This window comes from Heteronotia binoei, chromosome 9 (genome assembly GCF_032191835.1).
Source record: "Heteronotia binoei isolate CCM8104 ecotype False Entrance Well chromosome 9, APGP_CSIRO_Hbin_v1, whole genome shotgun sequence".
In the NCBI taxonomy this organism is placed as follows: domain Eukaryota; kingdom Metazoa; phylum Chordata; class Lepidosauria; order Squamata; family Gekkonidae; genus Heteronotia; species Heteronotia binoei.
Genome location: NC_083231.1, coordinates 53,242,615 through 53,263,235, shown reverse-complemented (window position 1 = coordinate 53,263,235; position 20,621 = coordinate 53,242,615). Strand labels below are relative to the sequence as shown.

The 20,621-nt window shown below is 41.0% G+C and overlaps 1 protein-coding gene across 3 annotated transcripts in view; it reads left to right on the top strand.

Moving 5' to 3' along the window:
• GLRB (glycine receptor beta) overlaps positions 1–20,621 on the top strand; it is a 64,031-nt gene that overhangs the window by 23,389 nt on the left and 20,021 nt on the right. For 2 of the 3 annotated variants that reach the window (XM_060246601.1, XM_060246602.1), the window contains exons 3-9: positions 1,069–1,175; positions 2,327–2,394; positions 6,297–6,526; positions 8,305–8,387; positions 9,668–9,808; positions 16,288–16,440; positions 20,139–20,431. In XM_060246601.1, the coding sequence (XP_060102584.1) occupies positions 1,069–1,175; positions 2,327–2,394; positions 6,297–6,526; positions 8,305–8,387; positions 9,668–9,808; positions 16,288–16,440; positions 20,139–20,431 (1,075 nt within the window). The remainder of the gene's footprint in view (positions 1–1,068; positions 1,176–2,326; positions 2,395–6,296; positions 6,527–8,304; positions 8,388–9,667; positions 9,809–16,287; positions 16,441–20,138; positions 20,432–20,621) is intronic. The other variant, XM_060246604.1, reaches the window with a different exon arrangement.

Sequence of the window (20,621 nt, the reverse complement as noted above, 5' to 3'; positions counted from 1 at the left end):
TTCTGGCTATCACATTTAAAGGGACTACATTTAAATGCATTCCCTCCATTAGAAATTATGAAGGATAGGGGCACCTTCTTTGGGGGCTAACAGAATTGTCACAGCTTTTAAAAAATTATTTTATATTGAATTTTTGTTGGAGTTGGCCACTATTAAAAGCTGTTGAGTGCTGAAAGCTTAAAACAATAACATATTAACATCAGTGCAATTTTCATTGAGCTTTTGGACTCTATGCCAATATTATGGGCAAATGGGCTCTTCCGATAGTTTAGCATCTAGGAGCATCATACGTCTCAACCCATCATGGGCAATCTATACAGGATCTTCTGAATCAACCATGCAGTGATGCATAGGAGAAGCAGGTTCAAATCTTGCATATAATTATTGACTAATGGGAACTTGGAAGCATCCACACAGACATACCCTAGGTCAGGGGTGGCCAACAGTAGCTCTCCAGATGTTTTTTGCCTACAACTCCCATCAGCTGCAGCCATTGGCCATGCTGGCTGGGGCTGATGGGAGTTGTAGGCAAAAAACATCTGGAGAGCTTCCGTTGGCCACCCCTGCCCTAGGCAGTGCTTTGTCAGACTATGGGCATCTTACATCATTTCACTGACAGACTGCCCATTGCCCTTTTTCATCCAGCCATTCTTTCCCCCTGTCCATTAGGCTAATTATTTTTGCCTGCTGTTTATTATACAAGAGACCTGCCTCTCGTTATCTGTCTTGTTTCCACCACCCTCCCTATCATACAGCCTAATTGTGTGGTTTATATCATCAGCAGATTATTAGGAGGGGAGTGAACATTTAAGAAACTTCCCCTCCACCAGTGGACTTAGAAGAACTCTTTTTAGGATGGCACTATTAGTCAGGAACTTACAGCTGTCTAGAAAGCATAAACTGCCCAAAGGATTGTACCTTAAAACAATTTGAAAATAATTTATTTTGTTTAAATATGTTGGAAGGGCAGCCAACACTGTTTATGTTAGATTTGGAGAGACTGAATATCAGAACAAATGAGGATGCTTAATTCTATTATAAATAACAAGCATGCTTTATTTTAAACAGACAGCAGTCAGCTGAAGATCTTGCAAGAGTTCCTGCTAATTCCACCAGCAACATCTTGAATAGACTTCTGGTTAGTTACGATCCCAGGATAAGACCAAATTTCAAAGGTTTGTTCATGTTTTACTAACATGTGTATGTGCACTACATCCAGCTCTGTTCTGTTTCTTTCATTCAGGTAGATATTGATGCCCAAAAGTACGACTAGGTGAAGAAAGTCTAATGCATACTGTGCAGTAAGATAGCCTACTATAATTTTAAATCTCATTCACTTTAAACTGAGATGATAGGGTAAGTTATAAAGTCAATCAATTAAGTCAGTCAATCATTTGTTAACTTGACAATGTCAGACAATTAACTTCGTAGAATTAAGTTTTCCTCTTTGAGAAGATATGATTACTTGCACTTGTAAATGTATTTTTGCTGTCAGCATATATGAGGTTGAATCCTGGAGATCTGTTCTGCTAATGGTGACACAATATTCTGGCACAGGGAGCTCTATACACTCAAAGAAAGCAGCACCACTAACAGAAAGGATCTACAGTATCCAGCCCACACTTTCATTTTTATCCATACCTCTGCTATGTAAAGGTTCTAGCTATCATACTGGTGTACTGTGTAAAGATGCCACCATATTCTACATTCCCACTATTTCAGCTTAAAAATCCATGTCTCATTTTCACTTCCTCTTTCTTTAAATGAAACCCATATGGTTGCCAAGCTCCAGGTGGTAATCTGGAGTTCTGCCTGGAATTGTAAATGATCCAGAGATCAGTTCCCCTGGAGAAAGTGGCAGACTGCATGGTGTGTCGGTTCTAGGTGAAATTCTTCTTCCCCAAATACCCCTCTGTACAGGAACTGCCCCCAAATCTGGAATTCTCTAGATTAGAGTTGGCAACCTGACCCATAAGACTCTTTATGTTTGCACTGTTTTTTAACACTGGATTCTGAGTAGACCTGCTTAGGTTAAATTAGATAAATATGCCATGCATACTTAATGGGAAGAACTGCTATGTAACAGGAAAAAAAATATGGAAGGAGTGTAGTGAAGAGGGTTTTCCCTTCCCAGCCAACTACAATAAATAGGTGTTTGCTCCAGTAGGATTATGACAATGGTCTAAAATTATTAAGAGTATGGTAAGGCAACGCAACAGTGTATATCTATTTATATTTTAAAATATGGAAGGAGAAGAAAAAGGAAATTGGAAATCCTGGGGCAGCTCTGAGACTTTTTATTTTGCTTGCTTTTTGTGTATTTTAGGAATTCCAGTTGAAGTGGCAGTTAACATTTTCATTAACAGCTTTGGATCAATACAAGAAACAACTATGGTAAGCAATGTTACATAATGGAGAAACTAAATTCTTAAGGCCATGGCCACCATTTGAAGACTATGGAGGTGGGCAAGTCATGTGATTTCCTCCAATGTGATATCTGGGTTGATCCTGGATGGTATACATGAAACCAAGTGGGAATCTTGGGGTATCAAGGAAACTTCAGCCCTTGTCAGGGACCCCAGTGATGAGGACTGAAGTTTCCTTGATATATCCATTTCTAGCCAGGAAGTTTACAAGAATTGAGAACCACATTTTTTTTTGCAAGGAAGACTTACTTATGATCTCGAGACTGGAAAATATCTGTAAGTAAATGTAACTCCAGTAACAGATCATATGCCTTTGAACACTTTTTTGTTCCTTGAGGAGTCATGGACAGTGTCTACCTCATACATATGTTCAAATGAATCCTTGCCTTGGACATAATAGATTGCCAACAAAGCCAGCAAATTGTGAATATGCTACTGAGATGTGTAATACTGAATAGTGTAAAAAGATTATTTGTGAGCGTTGATTAATAATTGTGTACAACTGCTTTTCTTGAGAAGGCTATTCTCATAAGGATGGGAATTCTAACATGCAAGTTTCAGAATTTCATGCTACTTAAAGTGCTTGGATTCACATGAATGACACACTATCCTGCTTCTGCTATTGATGAGTAAAGCATTCCTTCAGGAAGGGTTTATCTGAATAGCTGATCTGTGGAACCAAGTTATCATATGACGATTAGAATAATTAGAACATGAATTGCAAGATCCCTCAAACTTTAGTCAAATAACATTTAACAACAAAATAGGAACAAGGTAGTTAATTGTGATACAGCCTGATATGCAAAGTTTTTATTTCCCATTAAATTTATCTTCTTTGTATCTATATTATATTATACATGTCTTGTAATCAATGTTCTCCGGTACTTATTACTGATAGCTCCATCTGAGGCACTGATCCCTTCCCCTTAAGTGTTTTTTTCTAAAATAAGTTTCTGAATGTGTGACATGAATGCTTCCATTACCAAATGGCAAGTTTATTTTTAGAACTGGAAAATACCTAATACAAAATCAGTTGTGGTGTCTGTCATGCCAAACTGGTAATATTCAGAATACCATCTACATGACTCACCTTCCTTAAGATTTCCATCACTGGTAGAAGTTTGTATTATGCTGGTGCTGTGTGTGGGACTTCAAGATTTATTCACGATTTAGATGCTATGGCTGAGCATGGCAGGTGCTTGAAGAGTGTGTGTGGAGGGAGGATAATGAAAAAAATATAATTCGTGTTATACTATAAACTATTCAAGATTTAGATGCTATGGCTGAGCATGGCAGGTGCTTGAAGAGTGTGTGTGGAGGGAGGATAATGAAAAAAATATAATTCGTGTTATACTATAAACTTAGAAATAATTCCAAGCTTAAAAATATATATCCAACACTGCTGGGGCTACCTGTTCCCATGCACTCAAACACAGAAGGACATTTGAACTTAGTGCCAGAGTTCTTAAAGATTGTTGATTATGGGGAAGCGTGTATTTTTCAATAATACCACCCTGGAAATATAACCCCTCCTGATGAGGAAAGTTAGTTGTAGCCTCGTGTGCGCAACACTTTAAATGTAAATCCAGTTATGTCACAATGAGGCTCAGAAACAATCCTCTTGAAAACACTCCCTCTTGTGAACATAATATTATTAGCACCATGGAAGCTGTTTAAATGTGGTCCTCATTTCAGCAAGGGAATGATACCTTTGCCTGAGGGCAAAAAAAGCAGCATGTCTCTTTCTAAAATTATGATGGGGGAAAGTAAGTCCACTGCCAAGTAGATTGCTGCCATCTTTCTGGATCATCCCTTCTGAACAGAACCATTGCTGGTCAACCTAAGACCCAGGTTTGACTGTAGAGACAGGAGTATAGAATGGGGGGTGGGGGACGTGAGAATTAGCTGATATCAGGAGTCTTCAAAATGGTGCCCATGAGCACTATGGTGCCCTCTGGCAGCTTTCATAGTGATCACCCACTGTTTTTAGAACATGGGTGGCGCCAGCACAGACTTTTAACCAGCAAGGCTTCTGATTTACCATTGGAAAACTGATTGGTTTTGCAGATTAAAATAGCATTGTTTCAATTGCAACTGCCACCACAGTGCTGGTTTTATTCTCTGCCCTCCTCTTTCCCAGTGTATTTTTTAAAAATCACCTCTCTTCTCTCCTGCATTTGGGCTTCCTCTGTGTGCATGACTCCTCCTCCTATGGCAGCCATTTTGTAGTTGCACCTACCATCATGTGAGAATTGCAAAGGAGCCCACAGGCACAAAAAAGGCTGTTTGTATATCTTCTGTTTTTCTCTCTGTCCAAGAAACATAGTTTTCTTCCTGTCTTATTAAACACTTTTAATCCATGTACTCAAGTGTCTTTGTCCTTTCACTGTTAGCTAAGGTCTCCCTGATTTTTACATGTGTATATACTATATATCCACAAGCTGGGTTTGTGTGTGTGCTTGATCCCAAAAGTCAAAGAAGGAGGAAGTTTGGGCCCCTTCCCAAATCTCCCTCTCCAAGACTCTATATTTTCAGGGACTTGAGCAGGTTACTTTCCCCCTCCCCTGAATAGACTTCAACTGAATCCCAGCTTAAACATGAGTCTGGTAAGCAAAAGCACTTACATGTGGGGATTGGCATTTGTTTATCATCTCGCTTAAACCAGGCTTCTGCCTGTGCAAAGCAGCTGCATGTGCTTCGTGAGCACCTGGAGGCCTGTAGCCTCTGCAGGTGCTCTGCTGGCATGCTAATTAAGCACCTGTTTCAATGAGATGCTACACACGTGCAAAGCCCTGCAGGTGAGTACTTTTGCTTCTCCAGCACCAAGTTTAGATCAGAGCTGACTCATAGGGCGTTTTCGCACTGACCTTAATCGGCAGCGACGTCCCTCTTCACCGCGCAGGATCTGCGCGGATTTCGCACCAATTGCTGCGGAGCACCCGGAAGAGCCGCAAAGTCCCACGGCTTTTGCGGCACAAATGGAAACTGGTTTTTGGCGGTTTCCATTTGTGCCGCAAAAGCCGTGGGACTTTGCGGCTCTTCCGGGTGCTCCGCAGCAATTGGTGCGAAATCCGCGCAGATCCTGCGCGGTGAAGAGGGACGTCGCTGCCGATTAAGGTCAGTGCGAAAACGCCCTTAATATTCTGTGCCTCCTGGAGGATAAGCAGTTGCCATCAAACCATTTTGTACATTTTCTTCTAGTTATTTTTTTTTTTAAAAAAACATGGTTTTTTGTGCTTACCTGGGCTGTCCCCTGAGTATCTGAGCACCCTGGTGCTGTGTGGGTGTCCTGATTTCATTGTTTTCACAACTGGCACATGAGCAAACCACTTTACATCTATATCCTGACTCTCAAGTCCAGGTACAAAGATGTGAAGTCTTAGGTCAAAGATCACTCACTTGTGTGGCTGTAAATGATAGCAAGTAGAATTGTAGAGGAACATTCAAATGCAATATGTTGAAATGATGCCCTAATTCTGACACACAAAATGGAAAAGGGAGTTTACCATTTTCTCTGTTATATCATTCACCAATCTCTATGTTTTGTTGAATATTGCCTGCACTGTCATTACTTTATTATACCAGGCATCAGTGTTGTATTGTAGATAATATAGTTAGATTGTAAGCAGTCAGAGTGTACTTCATTTTAATTTTTTTGTATAATGCCTAGCAGTTTAGGGACTTTGTAAATAAATAAAATGTGTACTCTTGGTATTCCCTGATATATGAAATGCCCCAAAGGTATTGCTTTCTAGACCTATGCATCTTCATTTATGTCTGGAAGGTGTCAGTTTTTAATGGTTAGCACACATCATTTTGAAGAATGTAGTTTTCCTGCCAGTGTAATGTATGTGTATGTGTTCCAAACAGGATTACAGAGTCAACATCTTTCTAAGACAAAAGTGGAATGACCCTCGACTTAAACTGCCCAATGATTGGAGGGGATCGGATACATTAACAGTGGATCCCACCATGTTTAAGTGTCTGTGGAAGCCAGATCTGTTCTTTGCAAATGAAAAGAATGCCAATTTCCATGATGTAACACAAGAAAATATTCTTCTCTTTATATCCCGTGCTGGAGATGTCCTGGTCAGCATGAGGTATTTTTTTTCTTACAATTGCAAATTGTTACTGTTGTCTTGGAACAGATAGAAGTTGTTGGAAGTACTTAGTGAGTGTGGAGTGCATGGTTCTTAACAGTTAAATGAAACTAATGAGAAATTTATCAACAGCTGTGTTGAAGGGAAGTTGATCATTTGTCATATGGTCTAAGAAATGTTTCCACTTTCCTGAATGTTACGTGTGGCTCTTGATTTCACATGGTATGATGACCTTTAGACTCTCCACTTGATTGAAGGCATAAGCCCCTTCCAGTCAAGTATTGAAGCTGGATATGGAACTGGCCACACATTTGTGTGTGCAGTGGTGGTCCCAGATTGTGCTGCTTGGAAGGTATTCAGTGTTATGGTATATCATATTAGGTAAAAGATTCTCAAATATTAACAGTGGCACACAGCTCATATGGAATGGTACAAGGTAAAGGGCAGGAAATGAGGGAGAGAGATCTGGTATCTGATGTCCTTTACTGACAGGAAGTTTGGTGGTGGCAGCAAGGGACAGCTGGAGTCAGTACTCTGTTTACATGCAGTATACCAGACCACTACATGGGGTTGCACTAGATGACCCTGAAGGTACCTTCCAGCTCTATTATTCTATTTCAGTGCAATCCTAATAAGAGATTCATTGTTGACATTGACGGACTTTGAAAGGGTGACTTTTCTTGGTATTGCACTACAGGACTTTTACCATGGCAACACCAGACAGGAAAATCCTGGAGGTGAATAGTTACAATCAGGGCTTTTTTGTAGCACGAACTCCTTTGCATATTAGGTCATACACCCCTGATGGAGCCAATCCTCCAAGAGCTTACAGGGTTCTTATTACAAGGTCTATTGTAAGCTCCAGGAGGATTGGCTATATCAGGATTGGCTAATATGCAAAGAAGTTCCTGCTACAAAAAAAAGCCCTGGTTACAGTAACACAATAGCCAACAATAGGTGATTTCCATGAACATGAGAGTCAACCTGCCAGAGGAATCAAGACCAATAAGTACTGATTTTTGTGAGATACCTGGCCAGGTTCATTAAATTCTGGGAAAGTTATATAATTAAAACAAGGTCTCACCAAAGGGGAAAATGTTGCCATAATTAGATTTCCATATAATTTCTTTTGTGGTTGCTAAATGTCTTAGATACAAAATGTACTTTCTTTGGGTTTGTTGTATGCCTCATTGGAAAATGTTAATAATTAGAATTCATGGTTTAGATATAGATAGCTTAAAGGATTCAACTGTTTTAACTCCATAAATAAATGAGATGCAGTGGAACATTTATAAACCTTTGAAATACATTAAGACCATGAAAAACAACCTCCTATGCTCACCAGCACTAAGTAGGTGGATACTCATGCTGAAAATTAGAAGTAAAAATTCAGTCAAGCATCGCCAGGTACATGAGAAGCTCAAAAGTGAACTGAACTGGCCACCAGAAAGGGGTTGCAGAGGTGACTCTGAATTTCTTTTGCTTTAAGAATTACTACTGGGAGAATGCTGGCACAGTGGCATGGCTATCTCTGCCAAAGGGATTGCTTAATTTCTCATTGCAGTACATAAGACAAGCACAGGGACTGACCTCTGCTCTCCCTTGACATTCTGAACAAGCACTATTAAAACAAACATTAATTCAGCTTCGCTAGAACATTTTAATGCACTATGCATTAGAACAGAATGTGAATCTGATTTTTGTACCAATACATAGTGAGCTGCTAAACTTGTAAGCACAAAAGCAAAATGTTATAAGGATTCTGTTTACATTTCCAGATTATCCGTTACTCTCTCATGCCCGTTGGACTTGACCTTGTTTCCTATGGATACGCAGCGTTGCAAGATGCAGTTGGAGAGCTGTATGTAAATCAGATTGTGCATAAAAATAGTTACTTCTCATGTCTAAAAACTGAACAAGTTTTTCCTCCATCCCCTCCCATGAGATAGCGGTGTTACTGTTTTTTCTTGTGCCATCTCCACCTGCCTTCTGTTCTTAATTGATGTTTTATGACTGCACTGTACACTGCTCTGAGCCTGGCTTGCCGGGAGAAGATGGTTGAAAATTCAATCCGATCCAAATAAATAAATGTGCCCTACAGAATGCCACAGCATCAAGATGCAAAATTGTTTCATAAAGTAATTGATTTTTTTCCTCTTTTAGACATTTCTGTAATAAATCTTTTGCCTCGTTGAAACTTTGTCACTCTGAATTCCCCACCCCATGCATCGCTTCCTTGCATTAATCAGTAGAATTTACATCTATGTACATTTAAGATCAGTGAAAAACAAAGACTGTAAAGAGATTGCAGATACACAGGGAAAATGAGGCCAGGATTCCAACCTTCACCCCCCCCATGGTGCAACTCCTCAAGTGGCCTGTAGAGGTGTTTTCTCAAATAGGAGCCCCATCCTCTTCACTACAGCATGGCAAATTGCTGTTGAAATACTAGGGACTTTCAAAAGTGGTTTTGTGATCTGACACACAGGAAAACTACTCAGAGTCAGATAATCAAAAAATTCACAAGAATAGCACAAGTCTCTTGTGTGAACCTCTGCAGTTCTTTGTATCCTGTGCAGTATGTGCAGTCCATAGGTGATCACTTTCTCTTAGCTGAAAGTTAGACAGTGCAAGCTTCTATGACCAATGTTTATTTGAAAAAAAAATATTTAGGACAGATAAGAAGGAATCATCTAATCAAAGCTAATGAATCCGCAGTGAAATTTTAATCTCATTTTGCATTTGTAATTGCTGCTGGTCCAGGCCATAGTCCTCCTTGGGAAGGCACATCCACCAGCAGAAGATGGAGGGGCTTTCTGCCAATTCCAGCCTTCCACTTCCAATTACTACATTGCGACTAATGCTCTCCCTGGGGTTCCTGTAAAACCCAGGAACAGCACTTTGGGAGCACTGGAGGCTGCAGATGGAAGACCCATCCCATGAAAGAAACATTCCGCAAAAGACCCATTCCATGAGCTCCACTCTGTTCATGGTCGTTTTGAATGAAAACCACTGATGTGATTTTTAAAACATTCCCACAAATCATTGAACAAATATTATGAGCAAAAATATTTTTTTCACTGTGCTCTGGTTAATACTTTCTAAAAATTTATTCCTCTTTATCCTTTTTCAAATATATAGTTGGTTATACTACTGATGACTTGCAGTTTAACTGGCAATCCAGTGATGCTGTTCAACTGGACCAAATTTCTTTGCCACAGTTTGATGTGAGGAAAGAGGATATTGAATGTGGTAACTGTACCAAATTTTACAAAGGAACTGGTATGTACTTTCATTATTTAATTACTTGGGTAGAGTTGACTGAGCTATAGGATACGTTTGATGATTATTAGTCACATTCTGACTTCCTTGTCTAGGAAAGACAAGTGGGAACCCACAAGGACTTGTGGGGTGAATGTCCCTCTTCCCTACTTCTTTTTTTCTTTCTTTCCCTTCCTTAAAAGTCCCCATGACCTCTTCCCTTTTCCTCCTTCCTCTCCTTCCCATCCACCAGCCAACCTATCTTTATCTTCTCTGCATATTCATCTTACCATCTTACCCTACCCCAGCATCTTCTGCCCAGGAAAACTATGCCAGAGTTATGTGGTGCTGGGTGCCTGCCTCACCTCTCATGGGGCCTGACTGGGCTGAGCTGTGTACCACACTCTGCCTCATGTGGGGCTCAGCTGGATACTTCCCTCTGCCTTGTTTTGCCTTGTGTTGGGCTCATCTGGCACCACCATTATTTCTCTTTGCACAGCTTGACCAGGCAATGCCATCTGCCTTGGTTTGCCTCCCATGGGGCACGGTTTCTTGCCTAAACTTGCTCATCTTATGTGCGGTTCAACTGGACCAGATGCTGCTGTCTGCCTTTCCTTGTGTGGGACTTAGCTAGACACCACCATCTGCCCTGCCTCACCTTGTGTGGAGCTCAGCCAAGCTAGGTGTTACCATCTTCCTTGTTTCTTGTGTGGGGTTCACCCATGTGCCACGGTCTTCCTGACCTTGTTCAGGGGCTTAGCCAGTCAGGTCCCACCATCTGCCTCACTTCATCAAGTGTGAGGCACTGTCATGCCTGACTTTGTGCAGAACTCAGCTGGGTGCCACCATATGCCTTGTTTCTTGCAGGGCTTGGTCAGGTCATGAGCTGCCACCAGCCTTGCCTTGGGCATGGCTTGGCTGCCATGTTTTATGCAGTACTTGGCTGTACCAAGCCCTACTGCCTGCCTCACCTTGCCTTGTGCAGGACTCATCTAGGGTGAGTACCACCATTGTGCCTCGCTTCACACAGAGGTTATCTTGATGTCATGTGAGGTTTGGCTGAGCCAGGTGCTTCCATCTACCTCACCCTGTCCAGTGTGCAGCATGCCTCATGCTGGCTGGGTGCCACCTCCCACCTTGCACAGGGCTTGTATGGGTTGGGTTCAGTCCTTCTGTCAGACAGTTGGCTGGCCCAGGATTGGATGGTAGACCAGCAGCTTGCCAGGAGACATCCAGGGGCTCTTAATGGTTGAGCTTAGCCCTGCCTGTGAGATAAATTAGGATAATGTGTAACTGGCCCAAGGTCACCCAATGAGTTTCTGGAGCAGAATGGGGATTCTAGGTACTAGTCTGAAACTCTAACCACTATACCATACTGGCTTTTGTTGAGTGGCAGCTGTTGAATGTTAACAAGCAGCTGGACCTAGGTGAGCCATGCAAGTCATGTGGTATCAAGTCACTAAGTGGTTCCTGCTTGGCCTGGCCACAATGAGTCCTCCCTTCAAAGATCAAAACAACCCTGGAAAGGACCCTATTCCTTCCCTGCCCTTTACTGACAGAATCCAAGGCTGTTGAGGTTGCCTAGCAGCTGCCATTGAGGCATCTGTTTCTTAAAGCTACAGGTGCTCCTGTTAACTTTTTTGGGGGGGCGGGGGGGGGGCGGTTACACAAACACCCAATGTATTTTTTTACAGTTAGATTATTCTGCAAACCTGAGGTGTTGTTCAGGCATGCCAAAAAATCTGTCTTGTCCATTCATGGATTCAGTCTCCAAATTTGTATCCTCAGATTTGGCCAATGTCACTATTAGAATATATGAGTACTTGCTCAAATGCATTTTTCAAATGATAAGCACTCTAAACTTAGACCATATGGAAGGTAACTTCAATCTGTGTGAGAGCGTTTTTATACAGCAATTCCTACAGTTCCATTGCAATATGAAGACTGAAAGAATCTTTAAGTTCTGGTGGGCAATTTCCTTTAGGAATGTTGATTCTTATCTCAGACTGTTGTGTGGTTTGGTTCAGGCCTTGAATTCAGCAGGAGCTCACAGGAGCACAGCTCTTGAACTTTTCTGAGGGTTCCCTCTCCTCCTCCCCACCTGCCTTGTCCATTGAATAGTTGGTGCAGTTGCATAACAATCCCTGGATTAGGAGAGCAGGCAGGCAGCCAGCCACCCACCAGGAGCTTTGCCACACCCTCAGCAGCCATCATTAACCCCTGGAAAAGCCCACGCCACCCTTTCTCCACTTCTTATGTGATTTGGGGTGGCAAGTGGCTTGCTGGCCTTTTGACTGGAGGGGGGCAGCCAAGGAGAATCCCAGATGAGCGAGGCCTGCTTGTGCTGGCTGGATCTCTAGCCACCCCAAGCAGACCTCGCTCACCCAGGGCTCTCCTTTCTTTTGTCGGGTTGCTGTTGGCTGGTGGGGGGGTGGCATATGCTAATGAGTTATCTTATGAGCTTCACCACCTATTTTTCTACCAAACAACCCCTGGTTTGGTTTATATTTTTACCCACTAGTTTTACAGTTTTATACTTTTTTCACTTTTATACTCCTGTTCAAAAGTGTGTCCATTAATTCTTTCCAAGCCAGCCACAGGAAGGACAAGCTAAATAGTCCTAGCATCATTATCCCCTAGACAACCTTGCTTATCCCCTCCTATATACTCGCTGTCTTTTCCTGAGCTCTCCTTCCCAGAGGTCCCTCTCAGTCCCATTCTCCCTCCCTGTGTTGAGTGCATATGAGAAGCAGCATTCACCAGTGCTGCTTCAGCCTTGATCCTACTCACTTCTGGGCCACATCAGCCTTCCCATGTCTGCACAACATGGCTGAAGGAGGAACTGCCATGCTGGGGCTGGGCAGTGTGTACCAGATGGGGAAGGCAGTCGCAGCTGGACCAGCAGGGGGACCAGAGTGAGGCCGTGGCATCTCTGGCAGCACATGGGGATGAGTTAGAGGAACCTTTGGGGGTTTGGGGCCAGGAAGGACTGTCCTTCAAGGGCCAATCTTTTCGCATCTATCCAATAATGTTGATGCTTAGGATGAACATTCCTATAAGAAATAGCTTGACTTTATAAATTACTTAACTTTAAAGTTGACTTTAAAAGTTACTTAACATTTTGAGTTTTATAACTGTGGCTGGGAACCTGGATATTACTTCATATCATAAATGTCTCATTGTCGAGGGTCTTCTTCAGTGAGCTGCTACTTAAGAACTAAGCATTAGAGAGTATTTCATGTAAGTAGAACAAAAATAAGTTACTCATCCAATCCAGTACATAACAGTCCTTGATACCAAGGATCCTTGAAAAATAGGTTATATGGAAGTATAACCTTTAAATACTTGGTATCAGAGCATTAGGGCTTGAGTATTCCTGGAAGCAAGTAACTAGACAGAGAAATTCTTTTAAAACTGGTGAAATGTGATACCAACAACTTAGAGCAGCCAGCAGTTTTGCTGCTCCATTCTGTATTAACAAATGTTTCTGAATAGACTTAAAGGGCAGCCCCATGTAAAGAACATTACAATGTGATCAAAGCTTTAATAACTGACCAGATCTTATTCACTGAAAAAAGCAGCTATTAGCCAACAGCTCACCAGAAGAAACAAGATAAAATAACTACATATCATGAAGAAGTACTGTTCCTTCATCTGTACTTCCAATCTGTAACTGTTATTTTAAAGGGAGTGCAACACCATCCAAAACAGGCTGTCATCCATAACCCACAATTGATTAAATTGTTGACCAGCAATGACTCAGTTTTCTTTGAACTGAATGTCAGGTTACTGGTTTTCATCCAGTTTATTATCACTCCCAGTTCAGAGCACACTAGTGATTGTTGTTCCCCAGCTTTTCTGGTATTTATTCACCTCTTAGAACTGGAACAAGTGGAGTTCCATGCCCCCAATTCTCAACTCATCCAAAAGGTGGCCAATACCATGACTGATATCAAGGATGTCATTGCAGAAGGATGTCATACCTAGAGCTACTGCTTCTTCTTCCCTTTGTTAGAGCAAATGTCGTCATCAGGGTGACCAAACCAGTTCAGACACTGGATGAAAGGCACATGACTATTTGAATGCAGTAAGAAAGAGGCTTAAACTTACATGCCTGAGAACTATCCCATTCATATGGTACAGTTCAATTCATAGGACCCAAAGAGAGGCACATGTCTGCCAAAGACTCTTGTAAGTTGAGAGGACCTCAGATATATGCCAGGCAGGACCACTGATTAATGCTTTAGACTGATAAGGTTTCAATAGATAGCAGGCTTATTAAGTAATCATAAGTAAAGTTTATTAAGTGAAGCTATGAACAGATTAATTGCATCTAATGATGACAGTGCATTAAAGCTTTGTTTGTGAAAGCAATATTTGTGGTAATGGCTTCACTTTGTTTGCTGGGCCATGGTCCTGTGAACTGTTTCAACTGAGCATTGTATATTGATATCACAAGCACAGTGGAATGATGACAAATGAAAAAGGAGGGAGCAGAGCTCAGCCACAGCAATGAGTTTTAACTAAAGAGTTCTGGAGCTCCATTCTCAAGTCAATTAGTTAACTATTCATAACCAATTGATGTTTTCAACACTAGAACAAACAGTTTTTTTCTGTGTGAAAGTACAGTGAAAAGATTAATATATTCATAACCTGCTAAACCATTATGAGAGAATATGCCATCTCCTGAGGAAAACTGCTTGTCTATGACATTTTGTTTATATCTTTCACTGTTTCATCCACATACAATTGCAGATCAAATATATATTTCAGTTCACTGTTACGGCTAAAACAAGCCTCTCTCTTTACTTGACCTTGTGGGCTTTTATGGGCTACAATTTAAGACCTTGATTGGGTTATGAATCAGATTGTCATCCTACAAGACTGAGACACAGTGCATGGGGGTTGTAAACACAGCATTAATCCCCTTATTCAGTTATGATCTTCCATTTATAGTGTTATAATCAGAGATTGTCGAGGTGAAAGATATTTCAGGCTTCATTTCATTTTCTGATTTCACTGTTGGATCTGTTCTGTTTTTCAAATTTGTAATGAAACTGCTAGCTGACCCCACACCCCCTTACTCCCTTGGTATAAAATGTACCTTGTACATGGTTTTGTCTCAGAACATAACACTTTCTGTTGTCAAGATAATATAAGGCAGTCAGAGAGCAGGAGTGAATTTCTGACCTAACACAAACAGCTGAACACATAAAAGTCATATATAGCTAAGAATTTGACAACCTGTGGAATCCATTTACAAATGGCATAGAAAGAATTCCTCATACTCAAGATTATACAAGAGGAGAGGATCAAGTATCCAGTACATGGCTGATTGTAATTAGCACTATTTTTAATTTGGTTTTTATTTTGTTGTACTATGTACTGAACCTTGTTATGCAAAACGTCTTCTAAAACCAGGGGAGTAATGGCTTAACTATGCACATCAGTCCTGTGGGTAAATGAAATAACAACAATAATAATAAGGGGAAACGTTACATGGAATTGCATGTGTGCAACTGAAGTCAGACCTAATCTGTTTTGCATATGAAGAAATCTGAGTAATTTCTGTTTATTGCCTAATTTTCATTCAGCATAGATCTTCTTCTCTATAGTGAATGGTTTATGTATGTCAAAGTTTCACACAACTATGAGTTGTTTCCTTTCTTCTAATCAGTAGTTCATGAAAGGGACCTCTCCCCTTTAGCTGTCTGTGACCTTCTAGAAACTAATCTTGAGGGCTGGGGTCAGGGGTTCATTGACCTTTTAACTTTCTGGAAAATTTCTGGTTAGCCATTACCCTGGAGGTCTGCTGGTAGCCCAGAGAAAGCAGAACTAAGTGGCTGCACATGGTCTGAGCAGCTTAGACACAGGTCACAATGACCATGTGTATAAATTGTGGTGAGCCAACTGCCGCTACCACTGCTGCAGTCTAAGCTGAGCAAATCCTAAAAGGCCATAGGATTGTTATTATGTCGCAGTCTACCCTGGGATACTCTTGAAAACAGTATGAAATGCTGTGTGGGGACTAAGGCAAGAAGGGGGAATTAGAAGAAATTGTTACACATACACACACCCCTATTGTATGAGCTCTTGCTGTATTAATTGAAGAGCTCAGTAACAAAGGTAAGAGGTGATTTCTGCTGATTCCCTCTCAAGCGTCTACATCCCATTCTGTTTCTGAAGATCTCCCCAATCTCAGAACCAGGTGTTTTTTTTTGGGGGGGGGAGACTGTTGGTTGCATGAGGAAGCAAGAAGAAATCCACCCCATGAACTACTTCCATTTATGGCCCATAAGATCCTACATCTTTGTGATAATATTGATACCCTCTAGCTTTGTAAACAAAATTATGAGCATCTAGAATCAAATTCCTATCAGCTTTCTTTCAGAATTGGTTGGTTACTAAATTTAGTCAAATGGCCTGCTCTCTTTGGCAGTAATTGTACTAAAACTGGGGCATAGAACCATGAGAATCTAAAAATTTTTCTTTCTTCAAAGGTTATTACACGTGCATAGAAGTGATCTTCACTTTAAGAAGACAAGTTGGCTTTTACATGATGGGTGTTTATGCTCCTACACTACTAATTGTTGTTCTCTCTTGGCTGTCATTTTGGATCAACCCTGATGCAAGTGCTGCAAGAGTGCCGCTGGGTAACCTACATTGACATCTACTGTCAGACCTACATAACGCCACCAATCCATTTGCGGTTGCTTCAGGAGCAAGAGACTCTGGAAGCAATTACATTCTCATTGCATGTTCTTCACTTTCATCCAGACTTTCTCTTTTTCAGTCCTATGTATGTCTCCACTTTTTAAAAGGCAAGATATGTAGTGCGTAAGCAGGTTGTTCCTGGATCAGCCCACACAAGTTCCATTGGAGTATATGAGTGCAACTGTGAGTAGAAATTTGAAAAGGACGCACATTTGGGAGAAGTGGAATAACAGGTGCTAGATATTTAAACAATAAGGTATATATAGGCTTGGTTCGTCTATGATCTGGTAATGGGCAATGCTGATGAAATTCTGAGACACTACTTCCTTTTACAGATTTTGGGTCCATACAGTGTCCTAGAAAATTGTTCTTAGCTTCCCCCCCCCCCCTTCTTTTCCCATTGCAAGGGATTACACTAAGAATTTCCAAGATTGTAGAGCAGACGTATCATAACTGAATGGGATCCAAGGAGGGGAGTCCTCTTCCCTTCTTCCTTTAGAGGATGATTCCTCACTTAACAGAAGAAAATATTTAATTTCATGAACAGCCATGGTTTTAATTCTGTGCCTTGCTGAGAGGGACGAGTCACAATCTAAACACTGTCAATCTAAACTCTGTTGAGACAGATCCCATGGGGTTCTAGATCACAGTGGCAACAAGCAGTGGCATTGGATTTGTTTATTTTATTATGAGAACTAGGTGGGTCTGTTCCATCCATATTCCAAGTCCTAGAAGACACAGGCTCTCCTTTTCCTTAACCTTTTATTTATCATACTGATAAGCATTTAGTTCATGTGAAATATCAAAGCCTTCTTAGATTAGGGTACTCACCTTCCAAGTGCCACCTGGAGATCTCCTGCTATTATAAATGATCTCCAGATAAGCAAGATCAGTTTCCATGGAGAATAAGGCTTTTTTGGAAGGTGGACTGTATGGCATTAGACCCCACTCAAGTCCCTCTCTTCCCCAAATCTTCCCTGCTCAGGCTTCACCTACAAAATCTCCAGTTATTTCCCAATCCAGAGTTGGCAGCCCTATATCTTAGCTGAAATCCCTACCCCCCTTCTAATTCCAGAATGTTCACAAATACATTTTTTCTTGCTTTTGCTAGGGACATAATAGTCTTAGTTGCAGAGCTGAGGGATTACCTGATGAATTATATATTTTTCTCTCTCAATCAAATTATGTATTTCCTTTCCATGAACTACTGGTTCCTTTCCATGAAATACATAAGATCTTCTGTCACACTTAGACTGAACTTTTACCCTGGGATTCAAGGCAAATGGAAACTAGCAGCATATCTCTAGGAAACTAGCTGCTGCCCTGCCTGCCAAAGCTATGAAAACCAAACTGCTTTCTTTTTTGTCAGTAGGTTTTAGAAGTTACTTTTCAAACTTTAATAGCTATGAACTACAAATATTAATGAGCATGGCCAACCAATGAATACTGTTGGCACTTTACTATCAAAGGCAGGTATTTTTGAACATAGTTTGTGGAGTTAAAGGTAGCTAAATAAATATTCAGGTCAAAATAATGGACTCTCCAGGTTGTGGGATGTATAAAATTACTGCACATCTGGCATGTAGACAACCAATTTGATTGCTACATTCCCTGCAGGAAAATCTGGAGCAGATAGCCACCTGCCTGCCATTCAGTTGCTGCATCACTTCCTGTTTTTGTGACATCTTAAACACCATTTCATTGATGTTTTAAAAATGCATGGTAAGAACTGGTGCTCATCAACATCAAGGACATGTTAGAGAGAAAAAAAATAGCATATTTAACTCATGGTCTTGCTTGAATTGATTCATGTATACCCTCCAATGCCCTGTCCACTGTAATCATGCCACCCACTCACCTGCACATTTACACACACACCCTTCTGGAAAGTTCATTCTCTATCTGAGCTGGCAAAGCTACAAAGAGCATGAAGTTGGAGACAGCTTCAGAAGGTCCTGTGACATTGCTGTGATAATCTCCCATTCCTGGTAGAAATGATTGGCCAGGTTTCCTAGATAAACAGTGGGATTTCTGCCAGGCCATAAGAAAATAAGTAATGCCCTGATGGATCAGATCAGATCAGATCAGTAGTCCATCTAGTCCTGCATCCTATGTTACACAGCAGCTAACCAGTTGTGCTGGAGAGCTAACTAGCAAGACATAAAGGCCATCTTCCCCCTGACATCTTCTAGCACTGATGAGCCTTGATATATGTGAGCCCTTAAAGCAGGCCTTGCTGTCTATGGCAAATACACCTGTGAATTACCTCAAGAACTTTTGCTGAGGGTGCAGGACAACATGATTTTAAATAAAGAAATAATAAAGGATAGAGACAATAGCACTGGGAAATTTCTCTCACATCCATCACATATGCATAATAAAATTCATGATGAGATATGGATGTATCTCATTGGGAACTTTGTTGTATATACTATCTCTGCCAGTATGCTCATGGCTCCATGGATCATGATTGTAGCTGTGATAATTGTTTCTTTGTTCTTACACACGGAGTTTATGGAGCTAGATTTTGAATTGTATTATAACATTATTGCATTATAACAAATCAGATCAGACCATTAGTCTACCTGCTTCAATACAGTCTCTTCTCAATGGCAGTGGCTTTCCAGAGTCTCAAAAGTCTTTTGCGCCACCTACCAGCTGAGAACCTTCTATTTAAAAATGTCAGGGTTTGAACCTGGACCTCTAATTTGCCAGTCACTGAGTCTCAGCCCCTTCTGTTATTTAATACCTTAATTTCCCCCCATATGTATAACTAAATGTAGATTAAGGGCTTGGGTTCACTGGTTCAGCTTCCTGGGGGATTTGTAGTAGTTGTCGACACCATCAGTCCCCACACCAGGGCACTCAGACAGGAGGCCTTGTAGTCCATTTTCTCTACTTTTTATCGAGCAAAGAAGACCCAGCATCAAGAGGATAACTTGACAAAGATACATTTCAGCATTAACAGCATCATTTAGCAGAACAAATTATTTCTCCTTTTCTAATGCATTTCAATAATATCCTGGAACTTGGTGATGGGGGAGGAAGGAGCATTCAGAAAGACAGTTGCTTAGTCTGAGGATGGACATAAGACCAAAGATTCAACCAACTTGATTGTACCACTTCAGAATATTGCTGAGGGAGTGTATACTTGAATGCTTCTTTATGTTTTGGTTTTTTAAACTGCATGTAGAAAGCTAGTTTTTAATGATGAGACATCTCTCCAACATACTACCTTTTCACAGTCAGGAAGTTTTTTAAAAAAAAATTCAGTTTCTTTTATTTAATTCTAGAATGACAAGCTTACATAAAATGCCCCTTTTGATTACTGTCCACATCATAAAATTATGTACCATGGGCAGCAATGAAATCATGTTATGAATGCGCACAGAATTACTATGCATCACTGTGTGTAATCGATTCCATAATTCACCATATACATTCATATTCATCTCCTGCACTAACAGATGGGGTGGTGGTACATTGGTCACTTGTGTTCATTTTCAGGGGATATTGTTTAAAATCAGGCAGCTTCAGTGTGTGAGAAGTAGCAAAGGGGGGAAGGGTTAGCAATGCAGGAAAGTTTCCCTTTCTTAATGCATTGATAGTTTTTTTTTCCTCTTCCCCTCCCCCTCAGGTATTTTTTCAGTGCTCAACTTGGCATCTGAATGTACAACTCTTGCTGCTGAACTCCCCAAAGTGTCTTATGTGAAGGCCTTAGATGTATGGCTTATTGCGTGCCTTCTCTTTGGGTTTGCTTCTCTGGTTGAGTACGCCGTGGTTCAAGTCATGCTGAACAACCCAAAGAGAATTGAAGCTGAAAAGGCAAAGATTGCAAAGACAGAGCAAGCTGAGGGGAAAGGTGGAAATGCTGCTAAGAAGAATACAGTGAATGGCACAGGCACTCCTGTGCACATCAGCACTTTACAGGTCAGTGTGCGTGGGAGGTGTGGGTGGCTGGCCCACGCATTGTTCAGACATTTGTGATTTCAGACAGAGACCATCTTAAACATAGCATCTTAATACATACAGCATTAGTTAAATTTGTTTGTAATGCTGCAAAGAAGCATGTTCAACAGCCAGACACAAATTATGGATGCTGATTCAAGGCTAAACTACA